General features: G+C 44.7%; 1 protein-coding gene across 3 annotated transcripts in view; it reads right to left on the bottom strand.

The window, feature by feature from the left end:
• Positions 1 to 21,660, bottom strand: part of FNDC1 (fibronectin type III domain containing 1) — a 95,507-nt gene that overhangs the window by 15,785 nt on the left and 58,062 nt on the right. For all 3 annotated transcript variants that reach the window (XM_061207265.1, XM_061207264.1, XM_061207266.1), the window contains 7 exons: positions 18,652 to 21,261; positions 16,770 to 16,870; positions 14,732 to 14,843; positions 13,461 to 13,847; positions 6,011 to 6,079; positions 4,441 to 4,584; positions 1,137 to 1,367 (listed from right to left, as the gene is read on the bottom strand). In XM_061207265.1, coding sequence (XP_061063248.1) covers positions 1,137 to 1,367; positions 4,441 to 4,584; positions 6,011 to 6,079; positions 13,461 to 13,847; positions 14,732 to 14,843; positions 16,770 to 16,870; positions 18,652 to 21,261 — 3,654 coding nt within the window. The remainder of the gene's footprint in view (positions 1 to 1,136; positions 1,368 to 4,440; positions 4,585 to 6,010; positions 6,080 to 13,460; positions 13,848 to 14,731; positions 14,844 to 16,769; positions 16,871 to 18,651; positions 21,262 to 21,660) is intronic.

Raw genomic sequence — 21,660 nt, forward strand, 5'->3', positions numbered from 1 at the left:
TGATCTGTACCCTCGCTCTCCCCTGGCCCTTCCACCTTACCCGGCACAATACGCAGGCACTCTTTCCTGTGTTCCTTATCCTGGTTTTGGGGCTGCTGTGCAAACTCCATTAGAAAAGTTGCTCTTTGGATGTGCTTGGATATTTTCTTATCATTTTAAGAGATAATATTGGGGACATAGAGCAAAAGCACTAAAAATTTTGAATTCGATGAACCACACTAGCATAATAGTGACAGATAATATGTCAAACTCTGACTTACAGCACCATCTCCAGTCCCGAGTCACACACACACACATATGTTCCTTCCTCTTATATAACTAACTGACCCAAAAAGAATCATTTGCAAAAGAAGGGTCTATTCAAAAAAACATTAATTCTTTACTGTAAGAACTTATCTCAACAAATTTATCCTCAAATATATCCTTGGCAGAATCAAATGAACTCATGAACATCTCACAGGCCAAGACCTAGGAGGCTCAAGATCCCTGGGCACTTTTCCATCACATCTGGGTCCCATCTAAGGAATTCAGGGACACAGAGACTGGTTTGGAAGCACCCAGCAGACATGGGAAAAAGGGAAGAGGCAGAGTCACGACCCCAGGGTTGACTGTGACTCCGGGTAGCGCACAATAGGAGCTCTTTCATCACCCATGCTGTGGGATCTCATCTTACATGTGGCTCTGTGGACTCCCTGGCTATTTGCAGGATTATAGAGTATAAGAGATGTAACGACATTTTGTGTAGGAGGGAAGCAAGGTCCAGAGAGATGAAGTAGGTAGCTCAAAGTCAGAAAAACCAATTTGGGACTAGGATTCAGGACTTCTGACTTCCATCTAGTGCTCTTCATACTACCCCACAAGGCTTCCCGTACTGCCTCCATTTCATCCTTTTAAAAGAACACATCTGCGTTCATCCATCCAATTCATCATCCAATTCATGCATCTGTCCATCCATTTAACCTATCCGTCCATCCTTGCATCCATCCATCATTCATTTATCCAATCCATCCATTCATGTATCCATCCATCCATCCATCTATTTTCCATCCATCCACTCATCCATCATCCATCCATCCCTTACTGTCTGTGTTCCTGTCCTGGTTGAGAGGAACTCTGAGCATCTGCCTTGGACATACCTGTTATCATATCTCCCGGGGCGGATTTGTCCCAGTCCACAATGACAAATGAGTGGCAGCCTTCCACGGCGACCACGGTGATGTTGCGGGGGGCATGCTGAGGAGGCAGGTCACTCTTCTTCAGGTCGTTTGGAATGATTTCATCCAGGCTGTCCACTTGGAAGTGATCCAGAGCATCAGTCAGAGAGCATGGGGCAGACGGGTCTTTATTTAGGTACGTCACATAAGGAGCTGGAAAAGAACAAAGATACCCAATCGGATTGCTGAAGGCTTTCTCTGGAGGCAGAAACGTGATGTCTGCTCCACGGAGTAGACCCCCCGATTCAGTCTCTTCCTGCTAAGCATCCAGGGTCATCAGCCCTGATGCCAAACTCAGATGCACATCCCTAGCTCTCTTGTATGGATCTATATATCTTTTAACATGATGGTGTCAAAAGAGCTTATTGCCCCATCAACATCAATGATTATGACCTCGGTGGTTTTGAAACATCTCTGAACTACAATTTAATGTAACATAAGCCTACAGCATTCTGCCATTCCTATGCCCCAAAACTTAGAAGGGTGTGAATCAGCCCGACTTAAGAGTTCTCTCAACTCAGTTCATTCCCTAGACTGTCTTGGGACCAGAAAAAACCATACACTGATCAAGATACACAGCCTTAGCCTCAGTTCTGGGTGGCCTTCCCTGGGACTTCAGGAACTCACATAACTACCTGGAATGTCCGCACAGGCCAGGCCTGAATACCCTTCTACAACATTACCCCTCAGGACGCTAATAGCTACCGCACATTTATGGATAGGCTCAAGCTTTCTCTACACACGTGATCTCAGTAGATACATGGGCCCCAGAATTAAGGCAGGACAAGAACTGATAACCCACACTCCAGCTGAGCCTACGGATGCTGACAGAGGCCCCCAGAGCAGGGGGCAAACAGAAGCTTCTCTCTCTAGTCCACAGCTCTTCTTATTGCATATGCTCTAGAAGTTAGAAAACCCAAGGAACTGGATTTGAGCTTTATACATTCAAGACCCCCAAGTGCTCCCAAGTAACCATTTCTAGAACTTTCTAAACGTTCCTTTGCATCTTTTCTTACAGGTTCTCATTCTCAGTGGCTGTGAGGACTGAAAGCAATTTTTAGATCCTCTACATTCCAATACTGTGTATAAAATTAGGCCTTTCGAGCTTATTCATGATCTCATCAGGAAGTTTGGGGGAGTTGTCTACTATGCTTTATAGAGTTATAGGCATATGAAAATAGCCAGACAATAGTAAGCCTTTCAGTCTTTGAAGAGTTCTTTGGAGCAGTTAATCATAGCACTGAAAGCATTTCTATTTCTGTCACGGGACTACAGAGAGAAAAGTCAGCACGTTCGGTGGATTCAGCCAGGCTGCGGCGTGACATGGGCCAGCGTTACCATTTGCCTCAGGACTCCTCCTTCTAATTAAGATTCTTACCATTCAAAAAAATAAAAAAATAAAGTACTTCAAACAGATAACACACACACACACACACACACACACACACACACACACAAAGATTCTTGTTCTTCAAGTACGTGTGGTTCAGACACTCAATACTACATCTTGGCTGGCAAGAGTTCTCTGCTGATGGCAGAACATTTGTTTTGGAAACAGAAAAGTGTGATATTAGTTTAAGCTGTTGCCTGTCTCCACTCAGTAATAACTTATTTTTTTTCCACTTATTAATATGTTAATCTGTCTTGTTAGCGAAGTTCATTAAGGGCATGGGAAAAGAAGACTCCCAAAGGGAATGAAACACAGTTTAGTGAAACAGAATATCCTCCTGAAATCGTTTTAATAATTGAGAAAAAAGAATAAAATCAATTTCTAGGTCGCAAGTCCTTGAGGCTAACAAAAACTATAGGAAATTGGGGGCTTCCCTGGTGGCGCAGTGGTTGAGAATCTGCCTGCCAATGCAGGGGACACGGGTTCGAGCCCTGGTCTGGGAAGATCCCACATGCCGCGGAGCAACTAGGCCCGTGAGCCACAATTACTGAGCCTGCGCGTCTGGAGCCTGTGCTCCGCAACAAGAGAGGCCGCGATACTGAGAGGCCCGCACACCGCGATGAAGAGTGGCCCCCACTTGCCGCAACTAGAGAAAGCCCTCGCACAGAAACGAAGACCCAACACAGCCATAAATAAATAAATAAATAAATAAATAAATAAATAAATAAATAGTTAAAAAAAAAAAAGATAACCTGAAAATGACAGTTTCATTAAAAAAAAAAAAAAACTATAGGAAATAAACTGAAGGGTAAATGAACCTATTTACAAAACAGAAGTTGAGTCACAGATGTAGAAAACAAAACTGCAGTTACTGGGGGGAAAGAAGAGGGAGGGATAAATTGGGAGATTGGGATTGACATACACAGTACTATATATAGAAAAGATAATAAGAACCTGCTGAATAGCACAGGGAACTCTATTCAATACTCTGTAATGACCTATATGCGAAAAGAATGTAAAAAAGAGTGGAAGAAAAAACTGAAGGAATGGGCTTCCCTGGTGGCCACTGGTTAAGAATCTGCCTGCGTATGCAGGGGACACGGGTTCGAGCCCTAGTCTGGGAAGATCCCACATGCCCGCGGAGCAACTAAGCCCGTGCACCACAACTATTGCGCCTGTGCTCTAGAACCCGCGAGCCACAACTACTGAGCCCGTGAGCCACAACTACTGAAGCCCGCGTGCTTAGAGCCCATGCTCCGCAACAAGAGAAGCCACTGCAATGAGAAGCCCGCGCACCACAACTAGAGAAAGCCCGTGCGCTGCCACGAAGACCCAACGCAGCCAACAATAAATAAATTAATTTAAAAAAAAAAGCTGAAGGAGAACAGCTTCAGCTCTTTGACACTCTAAGTAGCTCAATTCAGTAAACTGCTCATCTTTTAGGAAGAAGTTAATGAAGTGCAGGCAAGGCCTAGTGGAAGTCTCATCTCAGAAAAGTTGGCTACAATAAAAATACTCATATTCCTTGGACTGGTGATTACTGAAAGTGTTCCTTCCTCTTCGTCTACACAAGGCAGCCTCTCTAAACTCTATTCTGTCGGATACCAAACGTTCTCCTGCATGCACCGCCCCCCCCCCGACTTCTGCAGAAAGCAAGTTCATGTGCATCTAAACAGGAATGGCTCGCTGAATCAGCCCAAATGGAAAATTCACTCTGGGAAAATAAGCTACCGCTGCAAATGCGCTGCCTTGGCCAATCCAAGGGATTAGTTGTGCTCTTCTTCAAAGAACGGAAGTTAAAACCCATGGCTCTCTGATTCAGGAAGTTCTATTTACCAACAAATCGTTTCTTTCCAGCCAGATCGAACTCTTCTTCAGGGTAGGAACTGATGGAGCCTTCTGTGGGGATGACGGCAGGAGTGGCGGCAGTGGTGGAGGGCTTGGTGGTGGCCGGCAGCCTTGAGGTCTCAACTTCATAATCTGAAACGATATGATGGCTTTGTAATTGGGCACTTCTAGAAAAGGGGCACTGTGTGCCATCAAAAGATACCTTCTTAAGATTGATCTCTACACGAAAGCATGTACGCGCACACACCCCGCCACCCCCTAGAATAAATGCTATGCCTGAACAGAATTTTTTGCTAACAAAACAGTATTTCCTCCCATTTCAGTGCTCTCGGAAAACCAGCTCCTGGTAAAAGAAAGGAAGGAAAAAAACACAATGACCAGAAAAATGAGATTTTTAGAATCAAAGCTGGACAGAACCTTAGAATTCACCCAGTTTTGCAGGCTCCTGTTACTGGTCCAAGACCATTCTCTGCCTAAATAACTTTCCCTTTTAAAGCCATAAAAAATTCACATGAGAAAAGAAACTTGATTTTTTAAGAAATTTATCTTCTGTGCATGGGCTTTTCTCTGGGGAGGGGTGTAGGATTAATCCTATTCAGAGAACTAATCCGTTAACAAAAAAGAAAACTCTGCTCCCTTTCAACAGCTCCAAATCATAAGAAAGGTGCTATTTTCAAAGATGCTAAGAAAGCTTCCTTTGCTTTCTCACTTCTGCTGTTTTTCTTTTAAGTCCTTTTTTTTTTTTTTGAAAACTGGGGGATTAAACCATGACACGGAATGATCGTGATTGCATCAAAGGTGACATTATTCCCACATTCGTGATTTAAGAGCCTTGGTACTACAGACAGCAGCAGGCGGGCAGAGCACAAGAGTGGGGACAGACACCCCGAGTGTCAAAGGCCAGCACTGGGGTGGGGACAAGATTTCCACGTGAATTCCTTCAATTTCGGAGGTAACTTACAAAACACACAGACCAATCGCAGGGTCATAAGTATAATGACAGGATTAGTTGCCATTGATGGAGTAACTGTTCCAGATGTCATGCAAGGCATGTGTATTCTTTATCTTAGAAACTTACCTTGAGTTGAAAACATGCTATGATAAAAAAAAAAAGAAAATCAGCACATCTAGAGCACTGCATTTTTTTACGTAATTAGAAAAGGAGAGAAAGGAAAGAATGAGAATGGGAAGAGTCAAGGCTGGAGGCGGGGACTTGGTTAAATCAAGTCATTTTACTAACAGTGTGGATGGGGGACGGGGAGGCTCAGAATGAAGCAGCTCCAGAATTTCTAGAGGAAGGAGGGGTTGAGGGGGAGGGAAAGGGGGGCTCAGGGAACTTGTCTGGAAGCTGCATCTGTGCATCAAGCACACTGTTTTCCTTTAGGTTAACCTGTATTGGGGGGTAACTTGGAGGGGAACGGTATAACCACCCTTCCCTAAGCGTTGCCACACACCCGAGTTCCGAAGGAAATGGAAATTGAGATCATCCACTTAGTCATTAAAATAAGATTCTCCCATCAGAAAAGTATCCAAATAATGTGTTTAAAAACATTAGTACCTTCATCATAGATCACGTACGCCTCTTCCGTGGGCACTGCCGTGTCTGTCTCCAATCCTGAGAACTCATCTAGTGAAGGAGGAGAGGGGAAGGATCAGCAAATGCCCCAGGGTTTCTTCTCAGCATCACGCCAAGGGCACAGCGATCCAGCCCCATGATGGTTCCAGGGGAATAAGCGCCCCCTGCCAGGGGCTCCTCAGCTTCCTCAGAAGGAAGGGAGTTGGAACCCAGATTTTCTCTCCTTTGTACTCAGAGAAGGGCACTGGGATGCCCTCAAGGATCAAAACAAAGATACCTCCCCAGCATTCCCTACCAGCACAAGGGGCTGTTTCTGACCTTCCTCCCGCCTCTGCGGTGCCCAGGCTCCCCACCTGCCGGGATCTTGCCACTCACATGTTCCGGAAGCAGGGCGACCTCCTGCCTCTCCTGTTTTCCAAACTGGCTTCACTGCCCCTCTAAGCTCCCACCCTCTCTCAACGACTCAGGAGACAAATCTGTACTGATTAGACTTCTTAACTTGCATATGAAGTTTGGAAACAATATTCCAATGATTACAAACTTCTCTTTACAAACAGGTAGGGCTTTATTTACAAAACCATGAGATCTATTATGACTACGAAATCATCCTCTAAATGCAATTGATAGACTTTTATATGTGATTTTTTTGATGTCTTCCAGAAAGCCCTAATTATAAGAACCATTGTTAAAATGACTATTATTAACGACTGAACTGATATCACGAGCATGGATGACAACTTGGTTAAGAAAGGTGAGTGAAAGCAAAAAACACGTTTTTTGCCTCCACCATCTGGGTCCTTTCAGCAGAAGCTTTTTTGAGAAGGTGGGAGGAGATCAATATATTACTTCTCGACTTGTGGGAGGAAAATGCAGCTGCAAAAAGGAGACCGCTTCTTTGTAGCTGGTAAAATCTTGAGGCACCTTAAAAGTTCAGAGGAATTCCTTTCTTCCTTTTGACCTGAAGCCACAGCAATTATATAGAACTCTCAATGCAAGGCACACTTAAAAGGCAGAGGGGGTGTGAGGAGGCAGGAAGCAGGAACTAGGATTTATCACTTGCCTTCTGGGCATCAGGCACTGTCACATATATATTGTTCGAGTTAATCCTCACATAAGATAAATGGGGTTCATTATACCCACTTCTCAGCCAAGGACACCACGGATTTATAACATGCCTGGAGTCACACAGCTGGTAAAGGACAAAGAGCTGGAACAGAATTGGACTTGAAGGCCTCGGCTCCAAAGACTATGTTCTTTATACTTCATCAAACTGCCGCCACTGTTTAAAAGTTGGACTAACCGATCTTTTGCTTGTAAACCTTAAGGCGCTTTATTAGAATCGTCATTTCGCAGCATAATAAAGGGGGAATTGAATTAGAAAGTACACCGACCCCCTTCACTCAAAAAATTACAGGCACCAATTTTGAATTGTTTTCTTGCTAGGAAATCATTGATCATTCCTGAGAAATACACCAATGTAATCATTCTACTAGCCTTGTCTGAGCCTACTTTGAATAACTTCATGAATGCGATGCTGCGGAAACAAACCCCACCAGCCGAGGACAGTGGCAACCTTGCCTCGCCTGTCTGGCCCCTCTGCGATGAAAAGCCCCGCATACACCCGAGGCCCGTGACATGCCCCCCACCTGCCTCACCATGGAGGTGGTGACGCTGGGGATGTTCTGACGGGGCCAACGAAAGTCAACAAAGAGAAGTTGTAAATGATCCGCCTTTCAGGATGGGCATTTCGAGAAAAACGATTAGACGCGATTTTTTTTTTAGGTCATTCCAATGTCAATATGCCTGGATCCAAGAGGAATTACTTCTGGGCTGGTTTAAATTAGACAGTTTTCAGGTTGACACCACCTAACGTTTGGAGTTATCTGGCTGTTGTTTCCCAGAAACCATTTTCCTCCCTGTGTCCATTTAACTTTCAAGAATGTAGTCTTGTTTTACCTCATTATCAGCTCAGGTTCATTTCCTTTCATTACTATTTTTGGTCAGGTCAAAATGAATAAGCTGTACAATTTTTGCATCCCGGAGTGAACGAGAAAAGGGGAAAGTATAGCGTTTCCTTCATGGATTCCTGATACTAAATACAATTCCTTGAGGAGCTGAAACGCTCTGGTCCAGCACCAGGCCACAGAAACGATGTCTTTCACCTGCGAACTTGGATCACTTCTTGAGATGAGTGACAGTTAAGTCTTCTGGCAAAAGTAAACATCCTACTGAGTGATTTAGTGCTCCTTTTTTTAAGACCAAATAAAGTCAGGCATAATTTTTCTAAAATAGCACCATCTTGATTCCAAGTTAAAGAAACTTCCAGATGTAATGAAATAGATTTACAATTTTGGGGGAAAAGCTGACCCTCAGAATTTGCCCCACCTGAATGCCATTTTGAAGCATTTGGAGCTACATAAAACTGGATGTTTTATAAGCCAACCCAGAATCAATGCCCGAAGCTTCCACCTCTTCATATAAAAGTAGCTGCCAGCCACCAACCATGTGGTACTCAAGTTTATTTTCTTGAGTAGTTTATCCAAACAGTCATGAAAAAAAATGAGCGCAAAATGTTCGGGTATTAGCTCCAGAGATATTTTTTAAAAACTATAAAAAAGATTCTCATTAGAAGTTTAGAGAGAAGGTAAATTCCAGCTGTTTGAAACCCAAGGATATTTGCGAATTATTTGGTTGGTCCAGCTCAAGTGAATTTTCAATTATTCTGTTTGTATTTTCTGTCTTGAGAGTGAGCTGTGGCAGGAGGGAACTGTTTTCCACAATGACTGATGTTCTTCTAAAACATGCCCCAAGGTCATGTTACAAATTGTTGAAGATATTCAGCTGGCTCGTAACATTTCCAGACACACACGATACCATCAGATCTGCTGTCGAAATGGAACCTGAAAAACAAGGATCGCTGGTAAAAGACTTCTCAGTAGAAAACAGAGAATGCCTATGGCTTGGGGTATGGTGTAGATATTCAAAGATGCATAATTAGGTACCATGAGGAATCCGAGATGAAGCAGAGGACGCTGTCTCTACTGCAAGGAGTTTATTATTTAATAGAGAAGTCATAGCAAGCAAAAAAGTGTGCGTGTGTGTGTGTGTGTGTGTGTAAGAGAGAGAAAGAGCACTAATACGCTGGAAACAAGCATATAATATGCATCTATGCTTACAGGAATATGCAAACAATATGGCCTCTATAACAAATGCTTAAATTACTGGAATGATTTAATGACACAAGGTTATTCCCAGAACGCTATTTTAAAGCAGTGTTTTCAAGGGAAAGAGGGGCATGATTTAACCAGGGGAGCCAAGACTAAGAGATGTGAAAAGATGATTTTAAAATTGGAGGGCTAGAAACAAAATGTTAGGACTTCGCCAATGGAAGATAATGACAAATGGTTGGCTATATGGGGGTTGACGAGGGGACTCTTGGAAGGGCAGGTATTCTCTCAGGGATCACAACACAGGTTCTAAATCATCATCCCTACAACAGCAATTTCAGGTTACTAGGTTGCAAAGTGCCATGGCCAAAATTTGCTTGGTAAATAAATATTGGTTGTATACACATGGAGCCCCAGCACTTGTGGGTGTACATTATAAACTGAACTACAGTTGTCTCTAGATATACACTGGGAATCGGTCAGCCCCTGTGAATACCAAAATCTGTGGATGCTCAAGTCCTTTTTATAAAATAGTGTAGTACAAGGAATCCAAGTTTGGTTGAATCCGCGGATGTGAAACCCGCCGTACAGAGGGCCCACTGTACACCGAACACAACAAAAAAAGTACTTGAGAGAAAACACAAACACGAGAGCAGAGCAAGAGGCAGGGAGGCACGGTACAGGTGGTTCTGGGGGTGAAGTGTGAGGGGGAGAGTTGGGACTGTCGTTCCGCTGACATCAGCATCTGTCCTGAGTCTCATTGTCCCATTTACAGGATGTGTTTTTGCAGGTCGAGGCCACTGGAACGTGTTCAACCAAGAAATGGCAAACTCTACTGTACTTTATAGATAATGCAGAGGATTTTTGTGAATAATTTTGACTGTGATTTTCAAATTACAAGCCGTCTTTAGAAGCTAATTCCCCCCTAAGATGCTCCCTTCCACCTCTACCTCTCTCCAGGATTAGCCCTGACAGTTGCATTCCAGTGGTGGATGAAGCGGGAACTATGCTTTCTATTTCTGAGGCAAGTGCAGTGCTTGAATCAGAGTCACATTCAAGGAATGTGTGTCGAGCTGCACATCTGGATAGGAGACGCATGGAGGCTGGTGTAAGGAAGCCCAGTAAGGAGTAATAATTTGAGTGTTGGGCCAATAGGGTCAGCCTAGCAATGGAGGTACGAAGTCTAAGAAATGTGACGGAGGAAGAACTGGTGAGAATTGATGAGACCTGACAACAGAGATGAGAGAACAAAAGGAGACACGAGACACCAAAGCCTCAGGCCTGGAGAAACTGATCTTTATCCCATCTTGCTCTGCCATAAAGATAAACAACTTGGTTTCCTAATGAGAGGGAGCTGTTTCTATCTACTGTAATTTCAGGTAGATTGTGCGTTAGATTGTGAGGTTTCAGAGGCACAGCTATGTCACCGACTTTTCTCTGTTTCCCACAGAACCCAACCCATGTGGAGTAGATGATTAATGATCATTTGCTGACATTATTTTCCAAAATTATGAATGAAGCCAGAAAAACAAAAACAAGAGCTACTCCATCCTCTTCAAATTACCACACGGGTTTTCTCATAATGAAATCGCTGTACAATGATAAAGAAACATTTATCAAATGAATTCACTAACTCAGGGTTTATCTAGACACAAGACTTAATCATGCTCACTTTCAATTTCAGAACCTATACACAGAAAGTATAAAAAATAGCTATGTCAACATCATTAGTTATTAGGGAACTATGAATCTAAACCACAATGAGATACCACTTCACACCCACTGTGAATGAAAAAGACAGATAATAACAAGTGTTGGTGAAGATGGAGAGAAATTGGACACCTCATACATTACTGGTGGGAATAAAAATGGTGCAGCTGCTATGGAAAACAGTTTGGTGATTCCTCAAAAAGTTAAACAGAGAGTTACCATTCGACACAGCAACTCTACACAAGAGAAATAAAAACAGGAATTCAAAAAAAAAAAAAAGAACAAACCTGTACACGAATGTTCATAGCAGCACTAATCATAATAGACAAAAGGTGGAAACAACCCAAACATCCATCAACTGATAAATGGACAAAATGTGGTCTCTCCACGCAATGGAATATTAATCAGCAATAAAAGGAATGAAGTACAGACATATTCTACAATGTGGATGAAACTTGAAAACAAATTATGCTAATTGAAAGAAGCCAGACACAAAAGGACACATTTCATATGATTCTATTTACATGATATGTCCAGAATAGGCAACTACAGAGACAGAAAGTAGATTAGTGGTTTCCCGGAGTTGGGAGGAGCAGGGAATGGGGAGTGACTACTAATGAGTATAGGGTTTGTTTTGGAGGGTGATGAAAATGTTCTGGAATTTAATAGTGGTGCTTGTCGCACAACTCTATGAATATGCTAAAAACTGTACACTTTAAAAGGGAGAACTTGATGGCATGTGATTTTTGTCTCAAGAAAGCCATTATTAAAGATGTTTTTAATAAAAACAACTATGATTAGAAATGATACTAAGAAGAAAATGTTTAATAAAGTTGTTAGTGGAGCAGCAGAAATAAAAAAGGAAGGTAAGCCATACAGAAGTATTTTTAAAATCCTAAATTATAGTACATTACGATATTGTTTGAGGATGATAGGTTGCTCTCCCCAAATTTAATTTTTTTCCCAAGACTTTGTACTTATTTTCAAAATGCTGTCTAGAGGAAAATTATTACTTTTTTTTTTTTTTTTTACTACCATTGCATTTCTTTTTTATTTATTTTTATTTTTATTTTTTTATTTTTATTGGAGTATAGTTGCTTTTAGAGATAAATTATTATTAACACTTGGACACTAATTTGGCTTGGGCTAGGCTATCAGATGAATGGACAGGAGTGAAGTAAAAAATACACATCTCTATCATGATTTGCAAAGAAAAGAAGAAACAAAAATACCAAGAAAAATACTGACTTTCATGCCAACTAAAAAGCCCCAAAATACAAAGGAAATGCAAAGAACATGCAATAAGGCCTACATCAGAGGAGACAAAAGAAAATGTAAAATATTAATAATAATAGTAGTAGTCATTAGAACCAAATACAAAATAGTCACTCTTCTGTTTACAACCAATTATTAAACAAATATCTGTTCTAATTATACTTCAATTAAAAAAAATAAACACATCCAAGTACGCAGAAGTAAGGAAAATACATAATATTTTCATACCGGAAACCCAAAGGTAAATTCCAATTTGTACTCACTGGGTTAGCTGGTACTGTGAGAATTTTCTTCCCAATCGTCCTCTTCTTCAGTGTGTTCCTTGTTCTTTGGTGTGAAATTTTCAGATATGTCAAATGTTCCTGTTTCTTCGGAACTTGTCCATGGAAAGACTAACTTCAAACAGAATTCCCAGTTTGGAGACAGCATTCACGTTCAAACTGATTGGGTTTATCAGGTCAATGATGCTATGTAAGAATTCGGGGCATGAGTGTGATTTCCTGAAATGAAGGGTCTTCACTCTGCGTTAGCTTAAAAAGACAGAAGCTTTACAGCCTGCATTGCAATTCATTTCAACCCGAGGGAAAGGGGGTGAATTTGCCTTCTCGAGCCTGAGGCAAATACAGGATGACACAGCAGGGGCGCAGGACAGCCCTGGCTGGGTGTCCCAGAGCAGGGAAAGGGCTCAGTCTTAGCCAGTGGGCGGCCCCTGCTGCCACGCAAGGATAAGCATTTTCCAAAGGGACTGCTGATCAAACACGCTTGGGAAACGCTACTTTACTTGAAAATTCACAATGAGACAGTAAGAAATTCCTTTAACCTTGTTTAAATCACACAGCTAATCACAGAACCTTTTCTTTAAAAATTACTGTATAATAATAATTATTATTATATTATAATTATTATTATAACAAGTACTAATCTACTAATATCCAGTGGGACCCACTTTGGGAAGCTCTGGTCCAAACTAACAATGTCCCATGTTTCAGCCAGATGTTTGACTTGGGTGGTGACAAGGGTTGCCAGATAAAACAGAGGATGCCCACTTAGATTTGAATTTTAGAGAAGTTTTCATATAAGCACGTCCCACGCAATGTTTTTGTTTGCTAAATCTGACCACCCTAGTTGTGACACAGCGCGGTCAATAAACGCCGTGAGCTACAAATGCCTGCAGCTGCTGCCCCACTGTGCACCCCACTCACCACCCCGCAGTCTCTGCGACCCTAGTCGGCAACTCAGCGCGCCATCACGTGAGTTACCAGTAGAACGAAGACGGTTACCTTCCTCGGGGTGGCACTCCGGGATCCCATCTGAGCCCATGACGAGGTTGCCATCCTCGTCATGTCGCTCCAGGGTCCCAGGGCGACAGGTGGGGATGCGGGCGGTGGGCTCGGGGGCGGTGGTAGTGGTGGTTGACCGCGTAGTGGTTCGGGTGGTCGTTGGCCGTGTGGTGGTGGTCGTGGTGGGCCGAGGGGGCGTGGCGGTCGTGGGTCGCGTGATGGCGGTGGAGGCACGGGTGGTTGTCTTGATGACCCCCAAGCCCACCAGGGGCTTCCCTCCAAGACTCAAAATGGGCTTATCCTGGGGACTGGCCAAGGGTTTTGCATGTCGCCCCTGCCCGAAGAGGGGGAGGCCATCGGGGCTCACCACGGGGGTCCCTCCCAGATCTGAAACAAAATCAAACAAAAGCTGTGCAACAAGGTGAGATGACACAGGGGAAGCAAAAAGCAAGTGGAAAATGTCTTCTCAGAGGCTTCTATTTTCATCAGTAAAAGGCAAAGAAATAATTAAAGGGACATCAGCTGAGGGAGCAGTATCTGCTGCTCTCCAGAAATTTCTAGGCTATTGTCCATTACTCTGTATTATCTTATATAAATATATAAATATTTCATTGCTATGCCCCATTACCTGCAATAACTTGAAGTCTCTAGTAAGGAAAGTAATTCTTTCCCCCTCTTCATTCCTACCCCTAAAGACTTAAAGTGCTACTGTGGACAATAAGGTGGCAAACTTATTCTGTAAAGGGCCAGAGAGTAAATATTTTAAGCTTTATGACGCCACTACTCAACTTTGCCACTACAGGGCAAAAAAGCCATAGACAGTACACCAGCAAATGCATGTTTCTATGCTCCACTGAAACTTTGTGTATGGATAGTGAAATGTGAATTTAATATAATATTCACATGTCACAAATATTATCATTCTATGAGTTTTTGGCAGTCATTTAAAAATGTAAAAACTATTCTGAACTCCCAGGCTATATAAACACAGGCAGCAGACAGGGTTTGGCTTTAGAAGCGGCTTTGCTGACTCCTGCTCTCCGCTGCCCAATCCCAAGAATGAAGTCAAGAGCCACCTTTTCTAGAGGGTGGAGTCTGTAAGAAGACAGCTGGATCAGGGAAGAAGCTAAGTTCCGCCCCCTTCTGAGGCACCTCCTTTTCCACATGGCTCAAGGGCCCCCATTAAAAATGAGTAGGAGGAGAAAGAGAGAAGTTGTCACTCTACAGCTAAGTCAGGACACTTTCGTTCCTTAAAAAACACTCTCACTTACCCACAATGGTTCGACCATCTCCTCCTAGTTTAACTCGAAGGGGGTTTCCTTGTGAATCTTGGAGGTACCTTCCTTCTCCGTTCAATACTAACCCACGATCAAGATCCACGACCTAAATCCATGACACAGATTAAAGGATATATTGAACATTTCAAAATGTTCACCTTAATCCAACTACATGAACATATGTGAATAGGAAACATTATTTTTGTCAGCATCATTCATAAGGTTTAATAAGAATAAAGTATGAAACAGTCACATTTCATATTATAATTGCTTATCTATATAATATGTAAATTGTTTTAAGTTTCTCAAATATTCAAAAGATGTTCAAAATACTTTTACCATTTAATATGTTGTAGTATGTAAACAGTAGGAAACAACCTAAGTGTTCATCAACAGAGGAAAGAGATTAAATAAATTATGGCCCATCCATCCAGTGAAATACTATGCAGCCAATGAAAAGGATGTGGAAATTCTATATTTATTGACATATCCTGATGCAGACTTAGATTATAGGACTGATTATGTTGCAAAACTAAAATATATTCATTTGTGTATATAAACTTAAAAGTGCAGAGAGAAAATTCTGGACAGATTATATCCCAAACTGTTAACAGTGATTATTTCTAAGAAGTGGTTTGGGATGCTTATTATCTTTTTCATATATTTCTGAACTGTTTTAACTTCTTGCCATGAACATGACATGTTTCTATTTGGCTGTTAGTGTTAAAAATCAAAGTTGCTATAACAAAACCAATTTAATTTGTAATTAAATTGCCTATTACAGTATGCATGCAAAATTTTCATATTCTAAGGAATTATAAAACTTGAACAAAAGGCATTATTATCTCTGTTAAGAAACAACTCATACTCTACACTGTTGGTTCTCAAAGTGTGGTCCTGGACCAGCTGCCCCAGCCTCACCTGGGAACTTGTCGGATATGAGAATTACCTGGCCCTACCCAGACTGCACTGACAAGCCCCCCAGGGATTCTGATGCTCACCAATGTTTGAAAACCATGACTCTGCACAATCAGGACATTGGAGGAGCCCCTGCAAGCAGGCCACTTTGTTGGGTGCTGTCTCAGTAATTAAAATAAAACTTATTTATATAAACCCTACTTTTGAAATCTACTCCATACAGTTTCAATTCAAAATTGTTTACAATGACACTTTGCTTTAATATGCATTCTTCCTTCCATAAATTTCTGTTCCTTTGAGAAATGATAAAATGGATCTTTAGGTCACCTGTGACTGAAAATTCTTTGAAGTTCTTCAGTATGTTTTCCTAAACCTTATTGTTTTAAATGGGAAGTTTTGACTGGGAATTCTACTATAAATAATTTTTTGACTCTCTGAAAAAATATTTTAAAACTCTGAACATTGTAAGGTGTTCTGCCTGTCACCCCCCAACCCACCAAAAACTCCTAAACATTTATCTTAACCCCAGGAAGTTAAAGTCATTTAGCTTAAACATACATAAAGCACTAATACTTATTTTTTATTTTGGTCAAATTGTTGGAAGGTTCAAAAGGTGATCTGATAAAAACTGCCTATTTGATTCAGGGATTTTTGGTTTGTTCAATTGTTTTTACCCTGCTTCCTTTTACAAAGGATTTGAGACAATTTACAGAAAATATGTATACTCTTTAATCGAACAATAACAAGAAATAAAATAAAGCTATCAGGCAGGAGTGGGAAAACAGAAGTTCATCTGAGAGGCTGTGCCTCAGGTTTTCTGTAACTGGTTGGCCCAAACATTTGTGTGACCTTCCTAAACAATCAAGGCAAATGGGAACAAAGGCCCATGTCTGACCTAATTAGTTATGAGAAGAAAGCAAACTAGTTACTCAGGAGAATCAAGGATTTTTCTGAGCACTGGAAGAAACAATATAGTATAAGTATATTGACATACAAGTGGTTAAAACTAGAGAAAAAAAAAAAGACCGCTTCATTTTTTATTACACAATGCCCACCATTTTTCTCTTCCCAACAGCATGAAAACAACCGGTATGTGTAAAGAAGTTTACCCTACCCACTTTGTTCCTTGAGGGCCATTGATAATTCTTTGTCCACTTGGTTTTCCATTACTACCAGGAAGTACTCTCCCTTCTGCATTTGGTCTTCCATTATAACCTACACAGTACAAAAAAAAACCCAAAAAACAAACCAAAACAGAAACAAAAAAAATCCAACAACAGAACCTGGTAAATTCAACATTCCTGGAAAGTTGCCTTCATGCCAAACTATATGTAGTAACACATCTTTTCAAACAGGAACACTAAACAGAATTTTAAACCAATAGCTCAAATATATTAGATAACGATAGTCTTAAATTGTGACTTCTACATGACAAATATGAATGTCTATGAAAAGTATGGTAAAGTCACAGTTTTCTGACATTACTGGGGGAATAAGCATGTTCAGCATAAGTAAATTTTCCAGATAAGGCTTAAGACCTTAAAGCTAGTAGCTGTAGCTTTATTTTAGCCAGTTGGAAGGTGGAGGGAAGGAGAGTTGGAAGGATGGGGAAAATTCTCTCTAAAGTGTACGAGATGCTGTCCTGCTCTCCTCCACAGATTATACTTAACATGCTCACTATTTCTAGCTGACTTGGGTCCCGACCGTCAATTGCAGAGCATAAACCCACAGAGCTGACTCAAAGCTTGACTTCAGTGGGGCTGCTTGAGAAGTATTTGCTCAGAGAGGAAGTGGCAGGCCCAGTTGGCTGGCCTTCAGTTGCTGTCTGTCTGCTCCTTGCACCTGCCCTCTCTCTTCACCTCATGCCCTTTCTGATCAGCTGCAGTTTGGTTGAGGCCTCCACTGGGAGCATTCTGCCCCAGCGTGGCCCACCAGATAAAGTGCTTGGGCTTCCTGACAACTATTTGCAGGTCAGAGACATTTCTCTCCGTCAAATAGTTACTGAAAATTTAAAATTTATTGAGTTTTTTCTATGTACAAGGGAATGTGGGTTTTACATCTATTATCAGGGTCTTAGGTTTGTGTAAAAGAGTCCGTTTTAATGGAAAACTGAACTCCACGTGGGGTACTGTTCTATGTCTTTACGCTGGGCTAAATTAACACCATATTGCACAGGTTAACAGATATTAATACATTCATTCAAAAGTGTTCTATTAAGCCCTGATTCCATGCAAGGAGAGGGTAAGGCACCACTGAACTGAATGCAGATTTCGAGTAAATACCTTAGATCCTGCCCTGGGGTCCATGTAGACTCCAGTTCACAGCTGCCTACATTCTGTCCTCAACCTAAGTCACCCATCGGCATGCTACTCCTCTGTGTGACATGCGCCTTTAACATGCCTTTTCTGGAGGTTTGAGACAACATTCACTGATTGCAATGCCTGAGCAATCCTCACCCAAGACGTTTGAGTTTGTCCCGGGGTATTTTCAGCTGAGGGTTTTATATGCAGAACAACAAGCCCAAGATCCAGCCCACACGGGGAGATACTCCTTCCTGTGGACTCCTTAATATGTCCTGGCACAGGGACAACTAAAAATAACCTAAAACACAGGAACCTGAGTTTGGCATCATGGCTGCGACATATTTTCAGATTTAGAGCATATGTTAAGGAACTCAAAGAAGCAGTATGGGATAGCGGAATGGCCGAGGGCTGTGGAGTTAGTGTTTGGGAATGGAATTGCAGCTCAGCCACTTCACGGCTGTCTGGCCTCCAGCAAACCACTCAGACCCCTAAGCACTGGCTTTCTCATCTGAAGACCAGGAGAAGCAATGCAGACCCAGGCGATGGTTAAGAGGGTGCGATCATGTTATATCTGTAAAGCTCCTGACACAATGCTTGGACAGAGCAAATGCTCGATAAAATCAAAGGCTCTCAGGACTTTCTAGGAGCACCGCTGAGAACCGTAAAGAAAATGTTAAGTTAAAGACAAATTACCTTGTCTGGAAGGGGGTCTCACAGGCGGGCGTGAGAAAGGGTTCCGGAATCTTGAGTTCATCATGCGCTGGCGCAAGGAGAGCATAGGGGTGGTGGACGAGTAGATGGCAGGGGCGCGCGTGGTGAACCGCGGCGGGGAGGGGGTGCCCTCCGTGGGGCTTGGGGTGGCAGGGCTGCGAGGGGGGTGTCTGGGCGGGAGGTGCGTGGCTCTCGGGGAGCTGCCCGGAGGTGCGGGAGGAGGACGCTTCAGCGGGGTGGCGTTCTCGTCCTGCGGGGAGCTCACTCTGGGAGGCGCAAGCACGATAGCAGGCTCTGTCTCCGCCTTAGCGATGTTCCCATCCACGTGCTTGCCGCCCCTGGGGATGAAGGAGGAGGGCCACTTTGGAACAGAGGAAGACGGTGGGTCCTTGTCCTTGTCCTTTCCTCCTTTAAAAAACATCACGTCTTCATCTTCCTCCTCGGCCGAGACCGACTGCTGCGATTTTGACGGCAGGGGCTCCCTTTTGGATGGCGTGGCCTGGGACGCACCGTCCTTCTTCCCCACCGCCTGGGGCCCTGCTCTGCCGGGGAGCCTGGGGCGGGCTTGGGGGTGGAGGCTGCCGGGCCTGCCTGGGGGTCTGCGGAGGTGACTGTCGCCGGCGCTTCTTGCCTGAGCCTCCACCTGGCGGTGCTTGGGAAGGGACGGGGTGGCGACCTTGGCACCCGCCGAGTATGCGGGCGCCCGGATGCCCCTGGTCTCCGCTTCTGCCCTGTCGTCGGAATCCTCGCTCTGATTCTGGGGCGACGTGGGAGGCCCCCCCTGGGAGCTCGCCGTGAGGGAGGACTGCCTGCCTCTGGACGAGTAAGGGTCTGAGAAGGAGGCGCTTTCCTGCGACGTGGGGTGGGGACGCCCGGCCTGGGGTTTGGAAGGCGGACGCCCCTCTTCCTTGCTCTGCGGGCCGCGGGGCTGCTGCTGGGACGCGGAGACGGCCGATGAAGGCTGCTTTTCCGGAGCGGCGGACCCGGCACCCATCCTTCGCGGCACGCCGGTCCCGGGGTGGTGCTGTGAGCGAGGCGCAGGAGACAGCTGCGTTTGGGGAGACCCGCCCTCCACGCCCGCGTCGGAGCTCTGTTGAACATCCTGCGCCTTAGAGGGCGGAGATTTGGCCTGAGGATGCGCCCCTGCCCAAGTCCCCGCGGCCTTGGGGTTCTCTTCGAGGGGCTCCTTCCGCTGCAGGCTCGCCGCTCTCTGGGGGCTTCTTCTCAGGTGGTCCGCGCCCCGGGAGGCAGGCTGCCCGGAGGAGGAAGACGCGTGGTCATTCGCCACGGTGGCCGGGAGCGGCTGTTCGTCTCCTGCCTCTTCTTCGCTGTCTTCATGGCCGCCCAAGCCTCGCCTGTGGTCAGAAGCTGGGTGAGAATTCACCGTCGAGTGAACCCGGGGGGCCACGGTGGACGGCGGGGAGCTGGGGGGCCGTAACCGGGGTCCGCGGCCGCCGCCAAGCCTGTGTGGATATCTCCCGGGGGCAGCGAAGGGCCTGTTCCTGCGCACACTGAAATGTCCAGAGACAGGCGCCCGGGACCGAGATGTCGGGGCCGTGGCTTCAGCCTGCTTCCCTTTCTCTTCAGCATCATGGTCACCGCCGCCGTCCGAGTCATCTGCGCCTTCAGAGGCCTGTGTCCTTGAGGAGAGACGAGAGGAGACCGAGGAGGGCTGGGTAGCCCGTAAGGGCGCGGTGGACTTGGCGGCTGGGGCATCGTGACCATCCTTCCCGCCCCCGGAGAGCGGGGACCCGGGCTGTGGTTGGGTGGGCAGCAGCCGAGATGAACCCCCGTGGGATGGAGACAGTCTCGCGGGTGGGGCTGAAGCCCTGGAATTTTCCTCCCCATCCTCAGAGTGGGGCGCCCTCCGAGCGGGCAAGGCTGGTTTTGCGCCGTGGTACGCGGAGCCTCTGTCGCGCAGGGCGCCCCAGGCTGGGTGCCGGCCGGGCGACAGGGCGGGCCGGGCGTGGGCTGCGCTCTTGGGAGGTGGCTGCGGGGAGCCTGCGGCTGGCCCTTCCTCCTCTTGGCCCACGGAGTCATTGTCATCAGGGCTGGAAGGGTGGTGAGCGGGGCCCTCAGGGGGTGTGGCTGGGACCGAAGAGGCGGAGGGGGGCGCCCCTGGGCGAGGGTGAGAGGCGGCCGAGGAGCCACGCTTGTCCACGCCGTCTTTCCGGGGCAGCCCCGGCGTTCGGGCTCTCCCTGGAGTCCGCCCCGCAGGGAAGACCGGGTGGGCAGGTCTACTTGGTGGCCTCTGCTGGGACTTCTGGCCTTGGGTCTCCGAGGGCGACGTTGGTGGGTGCCCTCGGGAATCCAGCGCTTCCTCCTCGGTGATTTCTGTCGACTGAAGATCCACCCCTTCACTCTTCCGGGGGGGAAGCTGGGGTTTTCTGGGCAACCCACCATTAGCCAATATTTTGTTCTTCAAGTCAAGAAGCAGGTTCTTGACATTTCTCCCTTGCGGAGAAACAGGCAAAGGAGTGTCTTTTGAGGAAGCTGGAGCTTTGGGCGAAGATGAGGAAGGCTCGGGCTTTTCAGGCTTGTGATGATCTCCCGTGTCTGTTTTCTGCTGAACATCAGACTCACTGGTAGGGGCTGTAATAGATTTTAAAGGATTTGATGTCAAAGAAGAAATATGAAAGATATGCAACGGAAAATGAGTAAGATGGCAGTATGGAGGTGTCTAAAGTTAGTAAATAATAATTGATAACTTCTCCTCCTTTAGACATGACACTTATTTTCCCAATTATAGCAATCTCTTTTAAAGTTCTATTTTGCTTTAAGTAACATAGTCCTAGAAAATATGTGTATTGAGTTTCTATAAATTGAATCAGGCTATGCCACGGCTTATTTGAAGGAATTCTGAAATGAGTACTTGGAAGTAATTCATTGATTTTGTAAGCACAAAATCTTATATAGGACTTTCTTAATATAACTGTCAAGATACTACAAGTGCATTATAGCCATTCTTTACAATGTAGGCAAGAAATACAC

Source organism: Eubalaena glacialis, chromosome 12 (genome assembly GCF_028564815.1).
Source record: "Eubalaena glacialis isolate mEubGla1 chromosome 12, mEubGla1.1.hap2.+ XY, whole genome shotgun sequence".
NCBI classification, from domain to species: Eukaryota; Metazoa; Chordata; class Mammalia; order Artiodactyla; family Balaenidae; genus Eubalaena; species Eubalaena glacialis.